The sequence below is a fragment of the Exophiala mesophila genome, assembly GCF_000836275.1.
Source record: "Exophiala mesophila strain CBS 40295 unplaced genomic scaffold supercont1.3, whole genome shotgun sequence".
Classification (NCBI taxonomy): Eukaryota; Fungi; Ascomycota; class Eurotiomycetes; order Chaetothyriales; family Herpotrichiellaceae; genus Exophiala; species Exophiala mesophila.
Window position 1 is genome coordinate 2,581,778 of NW_015622506.1, and position 20,948 is coordinate 2,602,725.

At 50.2% G+C, this 20,948-nt stretch overlaps 10 protein-coding genes across 11 annotated transcripts; 7 read left to right on the forward strand and 3 right to left on the reverse strand.

Moving 5' to 3' along the window:
• Window positions 1–165: 165 nt before the first annotated feature.
• Window positions 166–2,087, forward strand: PV10_04514 (uncharacterized protein). Its single transcript, XM_016369074.1, has 4 exons — window positions 166–265; window positions 315–359; window positions 415–1,317; window positions 1,365–2,087. Exons 1-4 carry the CDS (start codon window positions 253–255, stop codon window positions 1,823–1,825), a joined length of 1,422 nt encoding a protein of 473 aa, XP_016224862.1. The 5' UTR covers window positions 166–252; the 3' UTR covers window positions 1,826–2,087.
• A 243-nt stretch (window positions 2,088–2,330) lies between these two features.
• On the forward strand, window positions 2,331–4,297 carry PV10_04515 (uncharacterized protein). Its single transcript, XM_016369075.1, has 3 exons — window positions 2,331–2,726; window positions 2,781–3,893; window positions 3,954–4,297. The coding sequence occupies exons 1-3, from the start codon at window positions 2,661–2,663 to the stop codon at window positions 4,113–4,115; spliced, it is 1,341 nt and encodes a 446-aa protein (XP_016224863.1). The 5' UTR covers window positions 2,331–2,660; the 3' UTR covers window positions 4,116–4,297.
• A 16-nt stretch (window positions 4,298–4,313) lies between these two features.
• PV10_04516 (uncharacterized protein) lies at window positions 4,314–5,459 on the reverse strand. Its single transcript, XM_016369076.1, has 2 exons — window positions 5,282–5,459; window positions 4,314–5,191 (listed from the first exon to the last, which is right to left on the reverse strand). The coding sequence occupies exons 1-2, from the start codon at window positions 5,318–5,320 to the stop codon at window positions 4,811–4,813; spliced, it is 420 nt and encodes a 139-aa protein (XP_016224864.1). The 5' UTR covers window positions 5,321–5,459; the 3' UTR covers window positions 4,314–4,810.
• Window positions 5,460–5,716: 257 nt separating this feature from the next.
• Window positions 5,717–8,517, reverse strand: PV10_04517. Of its 2 annotated transcripts, XM_016369077.1 has the most exons (4): window positions 7,381–8,517; window positions 6,970–7,327; window positions 6,272–6,911; window positions 5,717–6,214 (listed from the first exon to the last, which is right to left on the reverse strand). In XM_016369077.1, exons 1-4 carry the CDS (start codon window positions 7,890–7,892, stop codon window positions 5,868–5,870), a joined length of 1,857 nt encoding a protein of 618 aa, XP_016224865.1. In that variant the 5' UTR covers window positions 7,893–8,517; the 3' UTR covers window positions 5,717–5,867. The 2 variants fall into 2 exon arrangements, with proteins under 2 accessions (XP_016224865.1, XP_016224866.1); XM_016369078.1 differs by having other exon boundaries at window positions 5,717–6,911.
• A 215-nt stretch (window positions 8,518–8,732) lies between these two features.
• Window positions 8,733–10,560, forward strand: PV10_04518 (uncharacterized protein; the record flags this gene model as incomplete). The annotated part of the gene is made up of 5 exons (XM_016369079.1): window positions 8,733–8,789; window positions 8,851–8,868; window positions 8,984–9,508; window positions 9,574–10,437; window positions 10,492–10,560. 5 exons carry the CDS (start codon window positions 8,733–8,735, stop codon window positions 10,558–10,560), a joined length of 1,533 nt encoding a protein of 510 aa, XP_016224867.1.
• A 530-nt stretch (window positions 10,561–11,090) lies between these two features.
• PV10_04519 (uncharacterized protein) lies at window positions 11,091–12,131 on the forward strand (the record flags this gene model as incomplete). Its single annotated transcript, XM_016369080.1, has 1 exon — window positions 11,091–12,131. The coding sequence occupies one exon, from the start codon at window positions 11,091–11,093 to the stop codon at window positions 12,129–12,131; it is 1,041 nt and encodes a 346-aa protein (XP_016224868.1).
• Window positions 12,132–12,325: 194 nt separating this feature from the next.
• On the forward strand, window positions 12,326–14,454 carry PV10_04520 (uncharacterized protein). The gene is made up of 2 exons (XM_016369081.1): window positions 12,326–12,943; window positions 13,059–14,454. The coding sequence occupies exons 1-2, from the start codon at window positions 12,454–12,456 to the stop codon at window positions 13,772–13,774; spliced, it is 1,206 nt and encodes a 401-aa protein (XP_016224869.1). The 5' UTR covers window positions 12,326–12,453; the 3' UTR covers window positions 13,775–14,454.
• Window positions 14,455–14,862: 408 nt separating this feature from the next.
• Window positions 14,863–15,896, forward strand: PV10_04521 (uncharacterized protein). The gene has a single exon (XM_016369082.1). It carries the CDS (start codon window positions 15,283–15,285, stop codon window positions 15,655–15,657), a length of 375 nt encoding a protein of 124 aa, XP_016224870.1. The 5' UTR covers window positions 14,863–15,282; the 3' UTR covers window positions 15,658–15,896.
• Window positions 15,897–16,076: 180 nt separating this feature from the next.
• PV10_04522 (vacuolar protein 8) lies at window positions 16,077–19,477 on the forward strand. Its single transcript, XM_016369083.1, has 6 exons — window positions 16,077–17,127; window positions 17,185–17,270; window positions 17,327–17,447; window positions 17,501–17,614; window positions 17,663–17,908; window positions 17,961–19,477. The coding sequence occupies exons 1-6, from the start codon at window positions 17,097–17,099 to the stop codon at window positions 19,040–19,042; spliced, it is 1,680 nt and encodes a 559-aa protein (XP_016224871.1). The 5' UTR covers window positions 16,077–17,096; the 3' UTR covers window positions 19,043–19,477.
• On the reverse strand, window positions 19,368–20,864 carry PV10_04523 (uncharacterized protein). Its single transcript, XM_016369084.1, has one exon. The coding sequence runs from the start codon at window positions 20,744–20,746 to the stop codon at window positions 20,102–20,104; it is 645 nt and encodes a 214-aa protein (XP_016224872.1). The 5' UTR covers window positions 20,747–20,864; the 3' UTR covers window positions 19,368–20,101.
• Window positions 20,865–20,948: the final 84 nt, after the last annotated feature.

Genomic DNA, 20,948 nt, shown 5'->3' on the forward strand with positions numbered 1-20,948 from the left:
TAATGAATCTTGAATGAATCTTCACAATCAGAGCGATGCTGAAGGTAAGCAGGACCAACCTGGCAAGTTAACCGATTGGCGCCAAGATCTTCAGCAATTGAACTCGATGATTGGTCCATGCACAACCTGTAGGCAGATTCAGTAGCAACAGTTTTGGCCCGTCGACTACAAGCCGGCTCAAAAATCTCAAAAGCGCTGGTCAAAGATCAACATCAATCCTTGTATCTTGTTTTGGCAGCACGCGTTGACACCATGTTGTGCGCAAGTGAGTATATCTTTTCCTCCCCAATGACGGGCTACTGACCAGTCCATAGTTTCGGGAGAACCTCCCAAAGAGCCCGTAGCGTCGCGCAAAAGTGGTGAGTCTTCCTCTAGAAAGATCGCTCTAGGGAGTTGTTAGCTGATTATTGTCAGGAAATGTATACGAAAAACGCCTCATCGAAGCATACGTCACCGAAAATGGAACCGAACCCACCACTGGCGAGGCCCTCTCCATCGAAGATCTTGTCAACCTCAAATCTCCCGCAACCGTCCGCCCTCGACCCCCGACATTAACCTCGATACCTGCTTTACTCAGCGTCTTTCAAGAAGAATGGGACTCTCTAGCTCTCCAAACATACACCTTACAGCAAAACCTCAACCAGACGCGACAAGAACTCAGCACAGCTCTCTACCAAAATGATGCTGCACAACGTGTCATTGCACGACTGCTCAGAGAACGCGACGACGCAAGACAGGCCCTGGCAAGGATCGATGTTGGACGCGCGAGCACCAATGGGGATGCCATGCAGGTGGACAGCGCACCTCTCCCAGAGGCGATTCAGCAAACCATTGACAATACCCAACAAAGTTTGATGAAGACTCGACGGAAACGACCAGTCCCTGAAGACTGGGCAACCCCCGAAGCTATCTCCTCGTATGCTCCAAAATCGAGCTCGGAGCCACTATATCCCGGCGGCAAAATCTTCGCTGTACACGAATCAGGGGACGCTGCGTTGGTTAGTGGCAGTGACGGATCTGCTAGCATTTATTCTCTGTCTCAGAACAAGCCTCTGCTGTCTTTATCGACTGGTTCAGGTACGGCAACAGCGGGGACATGGGCCGGGAAGAAAGCTGTGCTCGCTACGTCATCAGGAGCGGTTGTGGTGTTTGAGGATAATCAACAGGTTGCTTCGTTTGCCGTGCACGCGGGCAGTGTCAATGCTGTTGCGACCCATCCGAGCGGCAGCATTCTCGCATCGGTTGGCGAAGACAAGACATACATTCTCTACGATCTGGAGTCGAACAAAGTCCTCACTCAAATCCAAAGTGACTCAGGTATGGTGTTCCTTCGGAACGTTCGAACAATCGCTAACTTGGCATAGGTCTCACCTCGGCTCAATTCCACCCAGACGGCCATTTACTCGCAGCAGGTGGAAATGACGGTCAAATAAAGATCTTTGAGGTCAAATCCGGTGCGCAGGCTGCCACCTTCAACTTGGGTGGCCCCGTCAAAGCAGTCGTGTTTTCTGAGAACGGAACATGGCTTGCCGGTGTCGCACAAGGGTCCTCATCAATATCCATCTGGGATCTGAGGAAGTCGGCAGAGATCAAGACCCTGGAAACAGGTAGCGCCATCAACTCGATTAGTTGGGATTACACTGGCCAATTCTTGGCCGCTGCCGGTGCAGGAGGTATCACGGTGGAAGCCTATTCCAAGGCAGCCAAGGAATGGTCAGGAATCCTCAGCAGTGCCGTACCCTCAACACGAGTGGCATGGGGCAAGCAAGCTCAGAGTCTGATCGCTGTGGACGATAGCGGAAAGGTGGTCACGTGGAGCGGGTGAAGCTGGGACATAGGATGCAATTACCTAACAAAAGATCCTGTACAATAGAAAGGGTTGAAAGAGCCCAAGATTGCAAGGACGGGATCGGGATCTGTGAACTGAAAAAGTCTTGTATACTGTACATGCATGAGACAAGGGGGTGGTGTTAGAGGTAGGACCATATGCAGGTCGGTTGTGTTCTGTACTGAATGGGATGTGAAGAAGACACATGCAGATTGGTAAAGCCATTGGCATTGTCATGACAGTAAAAAGAGACCGTGAGAGATATGGTACATGAATCTGTGTGAGGTAGATGTGCATCAGTATCTCTTTCTCCTTCGTTTACACACGGACTGTGATGAGTGATGACGGTGGCGGCTGATGACTTGAGAGGCGAAGAGATTCACCCGAAGAGACGCAAAGATGCACGCACTAAGGACCAATTAGGAAAGTTTGACCTCTTCGCCTGGGTTTCGCCGCCCTAACGACAACGACACCACAACCACAACCGCCAACCCAACGACATGTCAATCAATCGGCTTTTGCCTTAAAACCGCTGGCAGCCCATCTTTCTGCCCAGTCGACACCTTCAGCAGCAGGCCAGTGCCATAGGAGAATCTCTTTTACCTCCTAGGGTCGACTACATCCCATCACAAATCACGTTTGGTGGGCTCGAGTGTGAACCGAACCTCCTCCACCAGCCCACATTACTCAACACTCCGACTGTGTTCTTCATTCCTCCTCGACTCGGTGTTTCACCACTCATAACTTTCATGTCTTACCACCTATCGCATATTTCTATGAAATCCACAAGTGCCTTAACATCTGTTTACGAACCGTCGGCCGGCCAGTGACGATGCCGCAACCCCCAACTGCTTCATTAAGCAATTTCCTTAACGCCGCCACTTCCTCAAGTCGAAAGGTACCCTCTCTCTTCATCCACTTCTCGCCGTCATTTTCTGATCTCATCTTGTAGAGACCTCACGACGAAATTACGAGGTCTGAAAGCCGATCTATCACTCCTCATATCCCTTCAAAGCGCCGGCGAATCAGCCCTGGGCCGTCCTCCCCTTCCTCTTCCTATCCACATCTCCAATCGAGCCATTTTTCCATCTCTCCGTCCCCTCCGCCTGCTTTAGCAAGATATCCTGGAGACGGTTTCGACTACCGTCGACCAACTATGTCGGTAACCACAATACGATCTTCGCCGCAACCGCCGCAGCGAAACGATGTGACCATTGACCTCACCCTCGACAGTGAAGACGATGCCTTGACTGTGTCAGATCGCAGCTCGCCGCCACCGCGGCCTCCACGGACAAGACACGACTATGACTCTATTGTCGACGAGTTTGTCCGCGCAGCGTCCGAAAGACAGCGACATGAGAGTCAGTCTGAATGGCCAGCCTCGGGATTCCAAAATCAGGGACTCAACCTGAGAGGCGTGCCGCTGCCAAACCAAGAAGTTATATTATTATCTGATGCCGAGGATGACGACAATGATTTCCACGTTCAAGATGCGATGGAATATGATTTCAATCCCGTTCACATCCGTACGCCAACTCCTTTTCACCCACCATCCAGTCCAGATATCGAAATTGTCTCTGAGAGACAGATTCCAGACGCAGACCGACGACGCATCAACAGATCTTCAGTCCGCCAACGTGCGACTTCCGGCCAAGCCCAGCCTCTACCCGCCATGGCTGCCTTTGGTCTTCTTCCAGACTTCCTGCGGCAAGAAGTTACCGATTTTGCTGCACGAGTCAGCAATGTCATTCGAGACCCTCTTCGCCAACAGTCACAACAGAGGGGTCAACAGCAGGTCCGAAACCAGCCTTCTGGTAATTTTGCTATTCAAATGAATTACGAGCACGCAGCATTTGATCTTGGGGGTCTCGAAATGTACGAAGGTCGTTCAGAAACACCCCAAGCTAACCAAGAACCATACAAAGCGCCACCTGCGGCCAAGGAAGGCTTTGTTCGAACTTTGGATGAAGAGTCTGTCGTCTTGTGTCCCATGTGCGGTGACGAGTTGGCGGTTGGCGATGGTTCAATGAAGCAACAGGTATGGGTCATCAAAGGCTGTGGTCATGTAAGCAACTCCTACTCTTTCCATCGTTGAGCTTCCGAGAAAGCATACTGACTTAGGCAGGTCTATTGTGGAGAATGTGCCACGAATCGACACATGACCAAGGCAGGCAAACGGGACAAGGGAGTCGTTTCGGGAAAATCCACCCCTTTCAAAGTCTGCATGGTGGAAGGATGCAGTGCCAGGGTGACGAATAAACAGTCCATGTTCGCCATATACCTATGATTGTATCAGACTGGTGGTATTGGGCATATTGGTATTGCCATCCACTATAATGACATTCTCTTGATGTCTGTTAGTTCAGAGGAATTGTGCTTCGGGGCTAGATTTGGTCTCGGGCATTCAACACCGTAGTAGACGGTATGAAGTCACGATAATATCATCATGATCATGACCATGACCATGACCATGACTATGCACACTTCACGTCTAAGCTTTTCTTACATTCCTGATCGAAGACCGGGCTCTTGATGTCGTAAAATACATGCTGATTCTTCTTTGGAAGTAAATGCCTGTGATGTTCTTTGTACAATGATTAACCACGGTTCGTCTTCCATGGTAGCTCATCCTCCTCATTGTCCGTTGAGCTGTATCTTCAGGTTGTCCAGCAAGATGTCTCGAGTGGACATTTCCCGGGACCCTTTGGCATATGCATGTGCCTTAGGCAGAAGTACAATGGCGTATGGTATGAGCCAGAGAGTGTGTCATACACCTCCTCTTCTTGATATCACTGATCGCGATCCAACAATAGTGGCTCTCCAGCGTGGCGTCAGCCACAGCCTAACTTCGATCATGCCTCAAGACCCAACAACCAGCAACCCTGCCAGTCCTAGGTCTCAATTCTCGGATCTCGAATCTCAGTCCCGACTCCATACACACCACCATCAACCCCCATCTCAGTTTCCTTCCAAACACCCAGCTCAAATCGCCTTAATACCACCATGCATAGGACTCCAAATCCCTCTAACATTTTCATTCGTACTAATCACCTTCTTCGACCCAACCTTGACATTCTTCTTTCCACTATTGGCCAGCAAAAACTGTACTTTATCCCAAATCTCCTGCTTCGTCTGATTTCGCACACAGACTGCTTTTTCACGCCCGTTGATATATGTGGCGCGCAATACCGGGTGACGGCCCGGTCGAGGACTAACACGGATTTCGGTCTGTGGGTATGTGGTGCTGAGTTTTGAGAGGAGAGGAGAAGTGAGGAATGAATTCATTCCTTTGGATGACCCGGCCCAGTCGCAGTAGTGTAGGTCAAGGCGTTTGCATTGTAATATGAATGCGCCGACGCCGTTCTATAAAGTGGAAGGAGGTGGGTGGTTAGTGGTCGATGTTGCATAGATTGGGAATTCAATGTCCGATTGGAACGGGTTCTTGAGACTCACTCGTGCCGTAGTAACGGTTTTTAGCCCAACCGCCGGCATGGCGGGCGTATTGGATGGATTGAATCCGGCTTGCGGTTTTCTTCAACTAAAGCCCCCCCTCCTGATCGGGCAGAGTGGTGATTGACAGTGATGTCGTGGGTGGTGGTGGTGGTGGTAAGACGTCGCTGGATTGAAAGAGTGCGCGGGAAATAATTCAAGTAGATCGATCATGGAGCCGAAGCTCGAATTGTCGCAGTTTCGACGAGGCTGCAGAGAGCTAGTCCTGATTTAGGATAAATGAGCATGATGACCATGGTGGAGTGAATGACGCAGCAGATTTGGGGGAAATACTTGGTCATTTGAAAGGATGGATATTCTGGCGAGGCTGGCCACCACATCTAATGTTTGCTCGTCATTTCTTCTCCTCAAAGCAATAAACCTGAGGGAGACTATTCTGTCGACAGAGTCAATATGGCGTGAGCCTAGCTAAGCAGTAAGTTGTGCTAAGAATGATTGTACTGAACATTTGTCATAGAGTATACAACTTCATCGCGCCATGTCCATCGTGATACATGATATGGCACCAATATTAAGCCCTTGGTCCGATTCAGACTCTTCTTCTTGAGTCATCATTGCGACAAATCCGTCCTGGTGTCTGACCAATCGCCCCCTCGATGCCATAATTGCTTTGAACAGTCCATTGCTCGTGCCCAACGCATGGCTTGCACCAGAAGACGCCATCAGGATCCCATTCATTCTTCACCTCCAGCAATCTTTCGTAATTGTTACCCCAAAAGGCCTTCTGCCAGTTTGGCTCAGTTGGATCTGCTTCATTCATGTACGCCCCGGATTCAGGATCCAGTTGGCGGAGAGCCTCGACCTCCACGTCGCGAAGATAGGTCGTCATCTCTTCTTTCTGGGTCACATTGAGAGGTGCCCAGCTTCTCGGAAGAACTGCGACACAAGGATTAGATGGTATTGTTCATATTTGACGGTTGCGTCGTAACTTACCAACATGTGTGATGGCATTTCTCCACGCAGGTAGGACCGAGTTGCTTCCTCCAACAATCGTGGCATTCTTAACACCATTGCCAGCCACCACATGCCCGAGTAAAATGTCCTGGGGAATCGTGTTGGTCTTTTGCAGAGCCGTTTTCAGTGTTTCGGTATCGTTGGTCAGAGCCTCACGTCCCAGAAGCCACGACCCTAGACGAACCTCCGATCCTACAGTACCTCCAGAAAACAGGCTTAGGAGAGTGCTGATATCCAATGGAGGAGCGGCAAGGCTAGAAATTCGGACTTCGTCTTCCCAGTCTTGAGACTTGCTCTTCAGATTCTTCTCAAATTCCTCTAGTGTTGCATGGGCATCTTCAAAGGTGTCTCCAGGAAGAAACCATGCGCCAAAGACCTTGGCTTGAATGGCAGGGTCGGTTTCGCCTATTGCTGCACTGGCGTCTGGTGTTGCCCAATAATATCCCATGACGCCATGATCAGAGAGGTTTGGAAGTTGTGTATGGAAATATGTCACCAGATCCCAATACGTGTTGCTGTTCACGGTTGTGTTGTACGCGAACTCGTACGTGATGACGGGAAGTGAGGGGAACGCCAGCATCGTCACAGATGTGATGACTGCAAAAGTCGAGCCGCCGCCCTGGACACATGAGTTAGTCGAGGCACGGATACAGGGAACCCGAGTTGGTAAAGCATACTCCTCTCAATGCCCAGAACAAGTCTGGATTGTGGTGTTCGTTGACTGTCACTAGGGTCCCATTTGCAATCACAGCCTCGATTTCTAGAACCTGGTCGACTCCAAGGCCATACTTGCTACTGATGGGCGAATGGCCACCACCAGTGAGCCAACCTCCAATGCCGACGTTGGCATCGGCACCACCAACAACAGTGAGGTTGTTCATAGCGGCCACACCATAGATGTCCTTCATCACCGAGCCCGCAGCGATCTTGATCGAAGCAACACCACCATACTTGGTTGCACGTTCATCTTCTTGGTTGACTTGGACGCCCTTCATGTTGTGCGTGTATATCGAGATGGCATCGCGAGCAGCCGATCTGTGACACAGTTAGCCATCCGTGTCCTAACTTCCAGCTTTTCTTCGACTCGCCTTCCTTGGTAGTCGTGGCCTGTGCCCTTGACGATGAGCCTGATCCCAGTGCGGTGGGCAAATTCAACACCCGCCTGAACATGGGCCGCTTCAGTCGCATTGACAAAGTAAGCGGGATATCCATCAGCAGAGCAAGGTGCTCTTGAATCAGGCAGACATGTCACGTCGTTATACCCCGAGGTGAATCCATTGGAGGCATGCCAAGTTGAGTTGGTCCATTGAGAAAGCACATATCCGCAAGTCTCGTTCGAGAAGCTTGCGCTTGAAGTTTGACACACCTCACCAGGAGGCACGGGGGCGACGAGACGTCCTTGCAGTGTGTCATTGAGCTTTTGCCATTCAGATGGCGCCGGCCAGTCTGAAGAACCAGGGATGGGTTTGCAGTAAGGTTGTGGAGCGCCGAGAATGATTTCAGGAAGCGCGAGAGCCACGGCAAATACTCCTAGCAGGTTGAACATGACGAGGGTGAGGCAGGTATAGGGAATATTGCGAGATAGTTGTTGACAACCCATGTCTGATCAGGGAAGAGGGCTCACTTATAGAGATGGTCAAGGCAGATTTGATCACAATATTTTTCTCACATTCGTTGATGCCTTGAGTCTTGGTTCATGGTGATCAGATGGATCATTCGCCTCGTGCCATCGTCGTACTCGGACTGATGAGTATCTATGTTTGGACTTGTCCAGAAAAATTCTCACCGACCCAATTATCCCAAATATTATAGAGTAAGAATGGAAACGGTGATCATCGACTCGCCAGAACAAACACACAAGTTGACTGGAGAGTTGAGTCCACTATGCTTCCTCTAAATCGTGCCCAAGCATTCCGATAGCGTCGACACATTGGGTATAATGCTGCAAGGCACATAACAAGGCGTTTTCGGCAGGTAGAGTATTAGGTGGGAATATCTGAGAATAGTAACAACGTCATCTAGTTCCACGACTGGGATCCGAATACGTCTGCCGCAAAGGGAAAACCTGGGGAAGCGAGGTGATCGTCCGTTGGGGTTGAAGCTTTGTACCGGCCAGGCAGCTGTTTATAGGCATATGTTTATTTGATGAATTATACCAGCCAAGTCCCATCTTGTAGATAGAGCATTGTCGATCATTTCTGTTGATAGCTGGAGACTGATGTTCGATCTCTCAAGTCGAACGAGAATGATGAACGCACCACGCTTGGTTCTCACTCTCGTCTGAGCTGCATGTCTGGCATTGATGTTCGGCAGTAATGTATTGAGTCACGTGGTTACGGTGGATCATAAGCGAGGATTTCCTGGCTTCCTACATCATCGTCGTCATCCTTGATATAGCGAGTCACTTTCTGATTCCACCGGATGGACATAATCGCCTCAGATGGTTTACCAAGGCCCCTCACGGGGTTGTGTCTCATGTAAACGGCGCAGGAAAAAGGTGAAACTCTCCCGCTTGAATGCTCGGTATCCTTCGATTCTGGTGGCTGATTGATGAATAGTGTGACGAAACTCGCCCGGTACGTTGGATCCGTATGGCGGTGGTAGACATGGGGTTGAGTTGATACTACTCTCCTGCAGATCCTCTACAGACCTTCCCCTGTCGACCTGGAGCACGGCTGATGAGTCTCTTAGTACTGTCTGAGATGCACCAAAGGCAACCGCATTTGTGGTGGCTACGAGTCCAACCCGGAATCAATCTTCAGACAACACGAGGCGCTCGGTGATTCTGACACATGGCCAAAACCCTCGATTGCACGAAAATGCAGCCTTCCCAAGCGTGTCCCTATACCGGGCTCCCCGGTCCCTAGTGACGGCTTTCCCCTAGAAGTGTCTCTAGCCCAGAGTAACCTCTATTCGTTACAAGCATTCTTCTACGAATATTGTATCATTCCAGGACATCATTCTCTATCACTAGGCTATCTATCGGGCCTTGAAGATCTGGCTGTCTCTCTTGGTCTATCCTCGGATGTTGTCAAGGCATGCCAGGCAATATCTTGTGCCTCTCTGGGCAAGCAAATGAATAGACCGTACTTCGTACAAAGGGCCGAAACATATCATCAAGACCTTCTTGGCTCACTGGCAAAGACGATCCAGGATTCACACCAGGCTCATAACAATGAAACAATGAGATTGGCTATGCTGTTGGGGCTCTATCAGGTAAGGATGGGAGGATGGCGGTCTCAAAATCCGCTGGACATCCAGTCAGATCTAACGCTTCACAGATTATCATCGCCAATGATGTTGAGCCTGGTAAACATGATGTCCATGCTAAAGGACTAGCCGCACTCACCGATATGGGCAACTCACCTTTGTACTTGCTGCGAACAGTTAGACAGAAGGGCTTGAAGACCACACGGAATGCCACTGTTGGCCAGACATCATCTAAACAACCCACTACGATTGAGAAACCTCAAAAAATAGCCGCCCTATTTTCTGTTCCTTCAGCAACCAGACCTGACGAAAGCCTGGATGACTTGCTTCTCTCTTTGAACGACTTGTGGGAAAGAAGCAATAGCTGTTCGACCTTGCAGGACTACCTGCTGATAAAAGACCAGTGCAATGCGATGAATCAGAGGTTGGCACGATGGCAAACCTCTCGACGTCCTGAGTTTCGCTCTACGACAATTTCGAGCGTCCCCAGAAGTCAAAAACAGGACAAAACCGAGGTTGGATACTGGGCTGGGAACGTGGACACCTATTTTGATCTCTACGTCGCTCACGTATGGAACGTCTTTCGGACGGCTCGCCTTTTGCTCATTGCGCTTATGCACAGAGTCTGGCAGGCCTGCGAAATGTCTGCCGACGTTGATAGGTTATCAGAAACCGCGAGAAGTCTTGCTGATGACATGATATCTTCAATTCCCTTCCACCTGGTGGAAAGCTTACCGGATTTTATCAAAGATCTGTCTACCAGCGAACAGATAAAGCATCCCGGCCGAGCAATCGGTGGGTTACTTCTCACACACCCTCTACACATCGCTTCCAACTTGCCATTCCTTCCTGAGCCAACCAAACAATATATGCGAGACTGTCTTTCATGGATTGGATCTTGCATGGGTATTGGACATGCCAGCGTGCTAGCAGAGGTAAATGACGACTAGAGCTATTTATCATGAATAAGCTAATGTTAATCTTGACAGGCGCGAGAAATTGACCACGACTCTTTGATGAGTGCAATCGTAATTGTGTGGTCAGGCTTCCTGGGGTAGATGAAAGGGATGCATTCGTGACGACATGGATATGCACTTCCTGAACTCACTCACTGAGTGCATTGGCAGCATTATTCATCCAACCTCGCCCACACCACTGCATTTCGGGCTTCGGGGTTGGGCTATTCCCCTTAGACCGAGCTATAGGCGAACTTATATCCGTAAAAGCAAATCTGTGCTCGATTGTCACCTGCTTACGGCATCAAGGTTCTCGGAACTGGGATCTATTCGAGCCACTTGATCTAACTATTTTGGGCTAGCGTTGCGCCCTCCATACTCCCAGCCCACGAAGCCCATGAGGGAGTACAAAGCATGGACGGACTTAAGTGACGCTTCCACATGGTATCAACTATGTGGAACTCAGTTCGACTAGGCTCGTCGCCAGGGGCTTATAAAAGGCAGCATGATTCACCCTTCAAAAGCTTCAGAAGCAAATTGCACCACTCTCAACACATTCCCGGCCTTCTGTTGCTTCAAGTCACATACTTGATCTATTCAACCTGGCAAAACTCTTACTACGACAGCGCAAAATGGTAGAAAATACCGCCGCTTGGCTCACAGCAGCCTACGCTCGTCCATTTGAAATCAAGACAGCCCCTGTTGGGGTTCCAGAGGCAAATCAGATCTTAATCAGAAATCGAGCCATCGCCGTCAATCCTATCGATGGGAAGCTTCAATCAAAGGCTTTTTACCCTCTAAAGTACCCTACCGTCTTAGGAGAGGATGTTGCTGGAGAAGTCGTCTCCGTAGGGCCGCAAGTAACTCGGTTCAAGCCAGGCGACCGTGTGCTGGGCAACACTGCAGGATTTGATTCGAAACTCGACACGGAGAAGGCATTCCAAGCCTACACTATCTTGCGGACCGACATGACGAGCGAGATTCCCGACGCAGTCAGCTATGATCGCGCCGTTGTGCTTCCATTGGCTGTTGCTACAGCCTCTTCTGGGCTCTTCCACCCGGATTTCTTGGGCTTGCAGCTGCCCTCGCTTGCGAAACGGGACAACACTGGACAGGTCGTCTTGATATGGGGCGGCGCCTCCAGTGTCGGGAGCAGTGCAATCCAATTGGCTAAGGCCGCCGGATACGAAGTCATCACCACTGCGTCTCGTCATAATTTCGACATTGTCACCAAGCTCGGCACCGGCGCAATCAACGTTTTTGACTACAACGACGGCTCTGTGGTTGCGGATATCGTCGCCGCCCTGAAAGGCAAGACCTTTGTTGGTGTTTTCGATGCCGTGGGTGGGGCTGCTTGGAAACCCTGCGTCGATATTGTAGCTCAACTGGCTGATTCATCCGTGGTCAACAAGTTCGTGGCCACGGTCACACCTGGATTCCCCGAGCCCCCAGCTGGTGTGAACATGAAGCAGGTGTATGCTCTGTCTATCCTCAAAAACCACGTGAGCAGGGCAATTTTCGAAGATTTCTTACCTAAGGCGCTCGAGAATGGGACGTTTGTTCCTGCTCCAACGCCCTTGGTCGCTGGGAAAGGACTGGAAAGCCTGCAGAACGCAGTTGATATACTCAATGCAGGGGTTAGCGCGAAGAAAGTGGTGGTGTTACTGGATTGATAAAGTAATTTGATAATTTGCCTGCATCAGTAAATGAAGGTATCTTTGTAGAAGATCAGAACACCTGTGGTGTGAAGAAAGAGTCTTGTCGCGTTAAGTGAAAGATGGTGAATCACACACTCAAGGTCACGTGACTTTACGCCAAGATATAGCTGCCTTCATCTTCTGATTCGAGGGATTCTTTCGCTTGAGACATTCAAGCTGCCACTTCATCATCCTGTTTCACACACTCCCTTCCACTTTCTACGCGGTCGACTACAGTTGACGCGTCGATGAGCGCAGTCAATCCTTTTTCCATCTCAGTCTTAGGATTGACGCAAAGATGACGGACAAACTCCCTCCCCAATTGCTCGCCCTTTTCCAACCGCGACCACCCCTACGATATATCCCTCCACAAGACAACGGCCCTGAAGAGCGGGCAACAAAGGTCTCAGAACTGTCAGGCTTGGCCGCATTTCTACCACAGTTGGAAGAATACAAAGCAACAGATGAATACCATCCTTCCGAATCGTGGTTGCAAGCACGCGATCGTAAGCGACTTGAACAGAAACAGCGACAGCTTGATTTCCAGAAAGCGGATTTCCCTGAGTACAAGCCCAGTGAAGATCCCAAGATCAAAGGCGACGCAGCCAAAACTCTTTTTGTTGGCCGTCTAAGCTACGAAGTCAAGGAAAGTGACTTGGAGCGTGAGTTTGGCAGATTTGGCCCAATCGAGAGAATCCGAATCGTCAAAGATGAAACAAACCCCAAACCCAAGAAACCTCATAGAGGTTACGCTTTTGTTGTCTATGAGCGAGAAAAAGACATGAGAGGTAATTATTTTCCGTGCACAAATTCCCGTTGATTGTTTTCCCCTCCCTCTCACTTCCCCACATTCAATGGTAAGATGAACAGAAGACTAACCCTGACGCGTGTCACTCATTATAGCTGCCTACAAAGAAACAGAAGGTCTTCGCATCAAAGATCGCCGAGTGGTAGTGGACGTCGAACGCGGTCGCATGGTACCTGGATGGCGACCTCGCAGATTTGGTGGAGGACTTGGTGGTCGCGGATACACTAGAATTCCTCCCAAACCAATGTTTGGCCAAGGGTTCCAAGGCGGTGGAAACTTCCGTGGCGGCTTTGGCGGTCGCGGAGGTGGCTTCCGAGGCGGTTTCCGAGGCGACAGAGGAGGCTTCGGTGGTGGACGTGGTGGCATTGGCTATCAAGGCGGTGGTGGTTTCGGTGGACGAGGTGGCTATCAGAGTGGACCTCCGCCGCCCAATGCTCCTAGTGGTCCCGGTGGCCGGAGTGGCGGCTACGGAGGCGGCGGTAGCTACGACGATCGACGAAATGGTTACGGAGGAGGTCGAGACCAACGTGGAGGAACAGGGAGCAATCGGGACCCCTTGGGTGGACGAGACCGTGGCTATGAGGAGCGCGATCGCGACCGTGACCGTGACCGAGACCGAGACCGAGACCGAGACCGCGATCGAGATAGGGATCGTGACCGAGGTGGAGATCGAGACCGCGACCGCGACCGCGACAGAGATCGAGATCGCTACGGCGGTGGTGGCAGTCGAAGAAATGAGGACTACGGTTCTCGCAAGCGACAATACGACAACGATGGGTACGACGACCCGAGGCAAAAGCGAAGGTATTGATCTCCCCAGATTTCACATTCTTGTATTACTCCACAAATATCGTCAAGGTTTGCTGGGTGGGTATTCTACGAACAAGTTGTATTTTCACATGGGTCAGGGGGGACGCCGGCAAAACCCGTCTTTACTGAACAACTGCCTTGGTAAGAGGCATTAATTCTTCATTTGTGCAAATATGTGTCAACTTCATCAGGCAATTACAAGGGGGGAGCAGCTGAGGCTGCGGCGATGCATTTCCACATCAGCAATTTCCTCTCCGGTTCCATTTCCACATCAGCAATGTCCTCTACGGTTCGACTTCTGTCTCATGGCGGATTGCCGGAAGACAAGTCGCACTCTTGTCGCGTAAGTCGTTGGTTTGTTTCCTATCGAAGAAACCACCAGAAACAGCGACCATGATGATAGTGTCATCTAGTCCAATGTCACGGACCATGGCATCCAGAAACATCAAGTGAAATGACACCTCATCTGCCCCAGACATCAAGGTGCAAGGTGAAGCTATGAATAGGCATAGGTTTTAGGGAGTCCGTGAGTCATTGGGATATTGTATTGATAATCCAAGGCACTTTGGCTACCGCGAAGCCTTGAGGCTGATCAGCCGCTTGGACAACAATAGGTAGGACTTTCGACTTCTATACTTAGGTAGAGAGTCACATTGTACGCAAAGACCAGGTTTCAAGATGCGAGGTTCTAGAATAATAGATGGCAACTAGGCACGTGCACTCACTCTACGGAGTACTCCGTAATGTCTGGCTGATCATTGACCCGGGCACGTGAAACACGTGATGTGCCTATTTGGGCTGGACATATTATTTTGGCTATTTCAAGAAAAAAATGCCTCGTGACGGAGGGCGCGACAGTACAAGGATTAACTTCCAATCACATCCATCTGTCGTGTCTGCTGACAAGCGAAAAGATGGCGGTTGTTGGCGGCTGAAGATGACTGACATCATTCCATAGACGCCGGGTCCATCCCATCCCTCTCCAATTTCTATTTTCCCACATTCCCCTCGAACAATGGATAAATCTAGTTTGCTCACGGTTACTCTAGGTTTAAGCACTGGCTCCAACTGCTCCACGCCTCCTGAGTGGCTCTACTCCATAATTGCCTTTGGAGGCTTAGTTAAGCAGAATTTTCCAAGCAAAATTTTCGCAACGTGGTTGGCTATGACACACGACAACCGCTAACAGAAGGACTACTCGGAGTGTTGCCATCGCTGACACACAAGAATCCCCTAACGTTAAGCATACACGGAATGTCGTGGCAGGGCGTGAGCACAGCCTCAATTGATTGGCTCCTGCGCCTAAACTCTGGCCTCAAACATCTCCCATCAACCCCCCTGTGACTTGAATGTTTTCAAAGCAATCATGCAACAAGGCGTGGTTTTCTTACGTCGATGTCTTTGAGATCCTGGAATGGTGTCATATTGACATGTTTTGAGTCCATTGATTGAGAAATTTTCGTACAAGGTAAACAGTATATATACCCCCTTGATGCTGTCCTCTGTATCATGAGTTCCCCATTCCAGCATCAGTACTACCATACAAGCAAAAGCAAATCATTGCATACTACTACCAATCAGATAACTCTACCATTCAATCAATCAACCAAACAAACCCAACACCCCTCAACCATCAACATGATCTACTCAGGATACTACAACCTCAAGAGGGCTCAGATTGACGCCGAAAAGTCAGCGCAATCATCCCGGCGCGCATCCTCCGCGTCCGCAGACTCTCACTTCACCCCCACTGAGAGCAAGACCAAGAAGTTCTTCAAGAAGGCTCTCGAGCAACTCAAGCCCTTGCCAGCCGACCAAATCCAGGAGCCTGACACCTTCTATGGCCCCATCATCCGAAAGGGACCCCTCTTCGTGCACCACTAGATCTACGCTTCTCATCGACACTAGTCTTTGACGATGACATGGTCAGACACGAATCTTTTTTCTATACTGCGATCAGCACTTCCAACAATAATCAGCGAACTTGAATTCACATCATTCGGCATTGCGTGGAGAAATGGAAATCACGACACTCGCCTGTAGAGGCTCGAGAGATACCTATATATAGCGATTTTATTGAAGTATTTATATGAAAACCTAATACATGATAATATTCTGTTGAATCTATGTATACTTCTTATCACGAAATCATGTGATCCAATGCGAAAGGTATGGAGTACAATTTCTAGTAAATTTTTTGTGTAGCACGGAGTACCTACTTATGGTACTACAGTATACTGAAGGTGGGTTAAACGTCATACGCGTAGTTTTCCTCCATGGCATGTGAAAGACTGACTGTGGCCAGACACTCCGCGTCCACCCAAAACTCGCCTTCGAGACAGTCAGGTGACCCCGCCTCTCCCGGAGGCGAGAGTTTCGATCCAAAGTGTTGGCCACCAAACAATAATGGCTGTGGTCCTTTTGGCATGTACGGAGTACTCCGTCGTGGGTGCTAACTTGGCTTTGAGGCACCTAGGGACTGCCTAAAAACACTTGGGAGTGGGCGGCGCCGGACGCCGCCAACGGTGTGCCTTGGACGCTTTGTTGACTCCAACGGACAACTGAGCTAATGCCTAGACGGCTTAAGCTAGGCAGTGCACAGTACTTCCAACACTCAAGGCTCTACGGAGTAAGCCTAACAGCCTAGCCCTCGGCCCTTCCGGGCTTCGAGGAAAGCCAAAGACCAAACACGACTCCTCGGTCCCGCCCACCAGTCACCCAGTCGCCCAGTCTACGTCCACACGTGTCGGCAGCTCCATCTCCAGACTAAGAAACCATCCCGCAACCTCCTCGCGGTCATTCACCGTTCGAGTATTGCCTGCAGCCTTTTGATTTCCATCTCTTCTCTCCGTCAGAAGCATGCATTCCCATTGAGGCAACTCACGTTGATTGTCAAGGACAACTTCGGCACCTTCAGTAGTACCTGCGTCTTGGATAACATCATCTGAGTTGCGGCTGCTCCGCGGCTTCCTCACAACTCTCACCTTCACGTCTACGGCATCGACTCGATCAGCAACAACAACAACAACAACTCTCCTCCTCTCCTTCTCCCCATTCACCAAAACCTACCATCAACAGCTCATCGAGCTTCATCAAACCAGCAACCTTCGCAGTCACAGACACGCATCAAGAGTTAGGATCCCCCAACATCTTTTCATCACGTATCTCTCGCCCTCTGTACATCGGTCGCCCTGCCGCACGTCCTCCATCTCATGAGTTGAACACTTTCACCATATCCATCACTGCTCATCGCGCAGATCCACCCTTGAGCGGCATTACCCTCTATCCTCTGCTCCCGTCCCCCGAGGGACTTGCTCCTCGACATGGGCAATACCCTTTCTTCCTGCTGCAAAGGTCCGCTTTCTCCTCCCTGCCCGACAGCCACCAAATCATCAACTAACTTCTAGTTAGGCCGGCCCAAGGATAACCTCTACGAGCCTGCCCTCGCAGACAGTGAAAGAGAAGCTGTTGCCGATCTTCTACAATACCTCGAAAATGTATACATGCTCTTTCTCCCCGCTTCCCTCCAAAGCTTATTCTAATCTCCACCTAGCGAGGCGAGACAGACTTCTTCTCCGGCGAACCACTTCGAGCCCTTAGCACCCTTGTCTATTCGGACAATGTCGATCTCCAAAGGAGTGCCAGCCTTACATTTGCTGAAATCACAGAAAGAGGTGCGTTGTTCTTTGACCCTGCCGCCAGGCAGCGAGGCTAATACAGATATAAGATGTTCGAGAGGTGGATCGAGACACGCTCGAGCCCATTTTGTTCCTGCTACAAAACCCAGACATTGAAGTGCAAAGAGCCGCAAGTGCCGCGTTAGGGAACTTGGCCGTGAACAGTAAGTTCTGCCATGTGACGATATCTGGACTCGACTGATCACTCCCAGCCGAGAACAAGGTCGCTATAGTACAGCTCGGGGGTCTGTCACCGCTCATCCGACAAATGATGTCTCCAAATGTCGAAGTTCAATGCAATGCTGTTGGTTGCATCACCAACCTCGCTACCCATGAAGAGAACAAGGCTAAAATTGCTCGTTCGGGAGCCTTGGGACCACTGACAAGGCTCGCAAAGTCGAAAGATATGCGTGTTCAAAGAAACGCCACTGGTGCTCTGCTCAACATGACACATTCAGGTGGGTGCTCGTCGTACATTTCAGGCTGAAGACGTACTCTAACGAGCCTCAGATGACAACCGTCAACAGCTTGTCAATGCTGGTGCTATTCCCGTCCTCGTGCAGCTTCTATCCTCCCCCGACACAGATGTTCAATACTACTGCACAACTGCACTCAGCAACATCGCAGTTGATGCTTCCAACAGGAAGAAGCTTGCGCAAACCGAATCACGTTTGGTGCAGTCTTTGGTATCCCTAATGGACTCTGGGACACCTAAAGTACAGTGTCAGGCTGCCCTTGCCCTCCGAAATCTTGCATCCGACGAGAAATATCAACTCGAAATTGTGCGAGCCAGAGGCTTGCACCCATTACTCCGGCTTCTTCAATCATCATACCTCCCCTTGATCCTCTCCGCCGTCGCTTGCATTCGAAACATATCCATCCACCCCCTGAACGAATCTCCTATCATTGATGCAGGCTTCTTGAAGCCTCTTGTTGAGCTCCTTGGATCCACAGACAACGAAGAGATCCAGTGCCACGCCATCTCGACCTTGAGAAACCTTGCTGCCAGCTCGGACCGGAACAAGCAGCTTGTACTAGAGGCCGGTGCAGTTCAAAAGTGCAAAGAGCTAGTCTTGTCAGTCCCGTTGAGCGTTCAGTCTGAGATGACAGCAGCTATTGCTGTCTTGGCATTGAGCGATGAACTCAAATCACACCTGTTGAAGCTCGGTGTCTTTGAAGTGCTCATCCCGTTGACAGATTCGGACAGTGTTGAAGTCCAAGGTAACAGCGCGGCAGCTTTGGGCAATCTATCATCCAAAGTCGGCGACTACTCAATCTTTGTTCGCGATTGGTCTGAGCCAAATGGCGGCATTCACGGCTATCTGAAGCGATTCCTGCAAAGTGGCGATCCGACCTTTCAACACATTGCCATCTGGACCTTGCTGCAACTTCTCGAATCCGAGGACAAGAAGCTTGTGAGCCTTGTGGCAAAGGCCGAAGACATTATTCAAATGGTCAAGACGATTGCCGACAAGCATGTCGAGTCTGACGACGAAGAAGGTGAAGAGGGCGAGGGCGAAGTGATTGCACTTGCACGACGATCTCTGGAACTGCTGGGCAAAGGGCCCAAACAGACATTGGTCGAGGGATAAGTTTATGTAGGGGTGCTTTGCAGGATCAGGATTTGACAACACTTATTCTCATGCGAAGACTGAGCACGCACTGCCGCATCTTTCCACAGCATATGATGGAAGCCACTGGGATGGGCCGGCGGCATAGCGAGGCGTTCTGGATGCGTCGATGGCGCGCGGACTTTTGGAGTCGGGACGGATGGACAGAGAAGGAGTGTGGGAGAAGACCAGGCATGGCGTCACCAACGACGGAAAATCAAACCATTGTTGGGCCTTTGTTGTATGACTTGTTTCGAGCCATTATCACCACCTTGATGGTGGATTTTACGGAAGCGAATTTTGTATTGCAGGCTCACATCGTTTTAACGATTGCAGTAATTAAATGATACAGATTGTGGAGGCAGCTTTTGGATGTCATTCCTGGTTCTCTACATACTGACCAATCACTGACTGCAGGTGTCTGACTGTCCCCTCGTAGTAGAAACTCTTTCTGATCAACGCATGATAATGAAAGCGTGTCAGACCTGGATAATGCCGAGGGAGATGTCTACTGTTGATAATAACATACAGGCACATAATCTTCCTCACGTGACGAACACAGTCTGACATTGAAAAAGGTCGTGACCATGGATACTGGAGAGGTGGATTGAGAGAAAGATAGAAGAGGAGAGACAGATTCGGAGTGGAAAGTGGGCGGTGGATGATCGATGATGTGAGAAAGGGGGAAGCAGAATTGTACTTGCTTGGTTGTTTACGAGTCTTCAACCAGCCATCAACGGTGGGCCGCTGGATTTCGACAAAGTTGGTCGTTGCCAATGTCCACCTACCAAGTTCTTCAAGCATTTTTGCGGCTCTCATACCTTGTGGCTTTTGCTCACGAGGCGGCCTTCAGCATAATCTGGTCAGAATTAGGCGACATCTTCGCAACAACCCTGCAGTTCCAGTTTCATGTTTGTGATCGTGGTCGAGGAACACATGAATGGTGCAACCCGTACCCGCTCATGTGCATGGGGCATGTGCTTGTTCATCAGTCGTTTGATGCTTGACACAAATCCAGGCCAAGGCATCATGTCAATCAGTCTAAGTGCCAGCCGGTTTAGCCACTTTTCTGCTTTCACCCTTCCCCGTCACCACATCCTTCATTTCCTTCCAACTTGAAGGAACCATGGCATTTCCCACCTCGCTCGTCGCCACCACCACACCATAATCATTTCCCGCCGTACTGATGTAATAATTCCGTTCATCTCCCAAACTAATCACCGTAGCTCGAATGATATCCCCGACTCGATAACTGTCATTCATGACAACCTTATCTTTCTCATACGCGCGGATATCTTCCTTTCGCAATACAGCTTGAAATTGTAGATCGTCGTCTGTGAGTTGTGTATAGGCGAGGATATCGTGGGGTGAAGGGTTGACCACGAGGATGGATGCTGAGAGTTGCCGTTGTTGCACTCGACTTACACGACAGAGGACGATGGAGCCGACGGTGGGAAGGCTGCCAGTTGAGGCGTTGGGGCTTGCGATGGAAGAGGAGCAGGGTTGTTGAGAGTCGAAACGGGAGACTGACACGGTGGGTTTGGATGTTTTTGTCGCGGCCGGGGTGATGAGTGAACGGCCTACTATTGAGGCGAGGATGTTGTTTTCGTAGATATGTGTACCGTCGCCGGGTTGGTGAGAGTTGGCAGCGGCGAGGATTTGGCCGGGCACGACGGCTGAAGTCATGGTTGATGGTGGGTGGTCGATTGACCTAGAGATATTGATATCGACACTAATGATGTCTCTATCTCTGCGTGAACGTGGTGGCCATGCTAAAGAAGATGGCTGGTGCAGTTTGTGCTCGAGATCTGGAGATTTGAGGATTGGGACGAGGCTGTAGAAAATAAATTGAGTTGTTTGAGATTGGGGAAGCGCCGTCACGTGCGCA

What these genes read in the sequence shown, in the direction of transcription:
- PV10_04515 (XM_016369075.1), top strand. Translation starts at nt 2,661, where the DNA reads ATGCCGCAACCCCCAACTGCTTCATTAAGCAATTTCCTTAACGCCGCC. An exon ending in CCACTTCCTCAAGTCGAAAG is followed by an intron (nt 2,727 to 2,780) that starts GTACCCTCTCTC and finishes CTCATCTTGTAG; the next exon opens with AGACCTCACGACGAAATTAC. An exon ending in TCATCAAAGGCTGTGGTCAT is followed by an intron (nt 3,894 to 3,953) that starts GTAAGCAACTCC and finishes TGACTTAGGCAG; the next exon opens with GTCTATTGTGGAGAATGTGC.
- PV10_04514 (XM_016369074.1), top strand. An exon ending in CGTAGCGTCGCGCAAAAGTG is followed by an intron (nt 360 to 414) that starts GTGAGTCTTCCT and finishes GATTATTGTCAG; the next exon opens with GAAATGTATACGAAAAACGC. An exon ending in TCAAATCCAAAGTGACTCAG is followed by an intron (nt 1,318 to 1,364) that starts GTATGGTGTTCC and finishes AACTTGGCATAG; the next exon opens with GTCTCACCTCGGCTCAATTC.
- PV10_04517 (XM_016369077.1), bottom strand. Translation starts at nt 7,892, where the DNA reads ATGGGTTGTCAACAACTATCTCGCAATATTCCCTATACCTGCCTCACC. An exon ending in GGCCACGACTACCAAGGAAG is followed by an intron (nt 7,328 to 7,380) that starts GCGAGTCGAAGA and finishes ACTGTGTCACAG; the next exon opens with ATCGGCTGCTCGCGATGCCA. An exon ending in AAATGCCATCACACATGTTG is followed by an intron (nt 6,215 to 6,271) that starts GTAAGTTACGAC and finishes CTTGTGTCGCAG; the next exon opens with TTCTTCCGAGAAGCTGGGCA.
- PV10_04523 (XM_016369084.1), bottom strand. Translation starts at nt 20,746, where the DNA reads ATGACTTCAGCCGTCGTGCCCGGCCAAATCCTCGCCGCTGCCAACTCT.
- PV10_04520 (XM_016369081.1), top strand. Translation starts at nt 12,454, where the DNA reads ATGACGGACAAACTCCCTCCCCAATTGCTCGCCCTTTTCCAACCGCGA. An exon ending in GCGAGAAAAAGACATGAGAG is followed by an intron (nt 12,944 to 13,058) that starts GTAATTATTTTC and finishes CACTCATTATAG; the next exon opens with CTGCCTACAAAGAAACAGAA.
- PV10_04521 (XM_016369082.1), top strand. Translation starts at nt 15,283, where the DNA reads ATGAGTTCCCCATTCCAGCATCAGTACTACCATACAAGCAAAAGCAAA.
- PV10_04522 (XM_016369083.1), top strand. Translation starts at nt 17,097, where the DNA reads ATGGGCAATACCCTTTCTTCCTGCTGCAAAG. An exon ending in CCTTTCTTCCTGCTGCAAAG is followed by an intron (nt 17,128 to 17,184) that starts GTCCGCTTTCTC and finishes ACTTCTAGTTAG; the next exon opens with GCCGGCCCAAGGATAACCTC. An exon ending in GCTCAACATGACACATTCAG is followed by an intron (nt 17,909 to 17,960) that starts GTGGGTGCTCGT and finishes AACGAGCCTCAG; the next exon opens with ATGACAACCGTCAACAGCTT.
- PV10_04516 (XM_016369076.1), bottom strand. Translation starts at nt 5,320, where the DNA reads ATGCCGGCGGTTGGGCTAAAAACCGTTACTACGGCACGA. An exon ending in AAACCGTTACTACGGCACGA is followed by an intron (nt 5,192 to 5,281) that starts GTGAGTCTCAAG and finishes TCCACTTTATAG; the next exon opens with AACGGCGTCGGCGCATTCAT.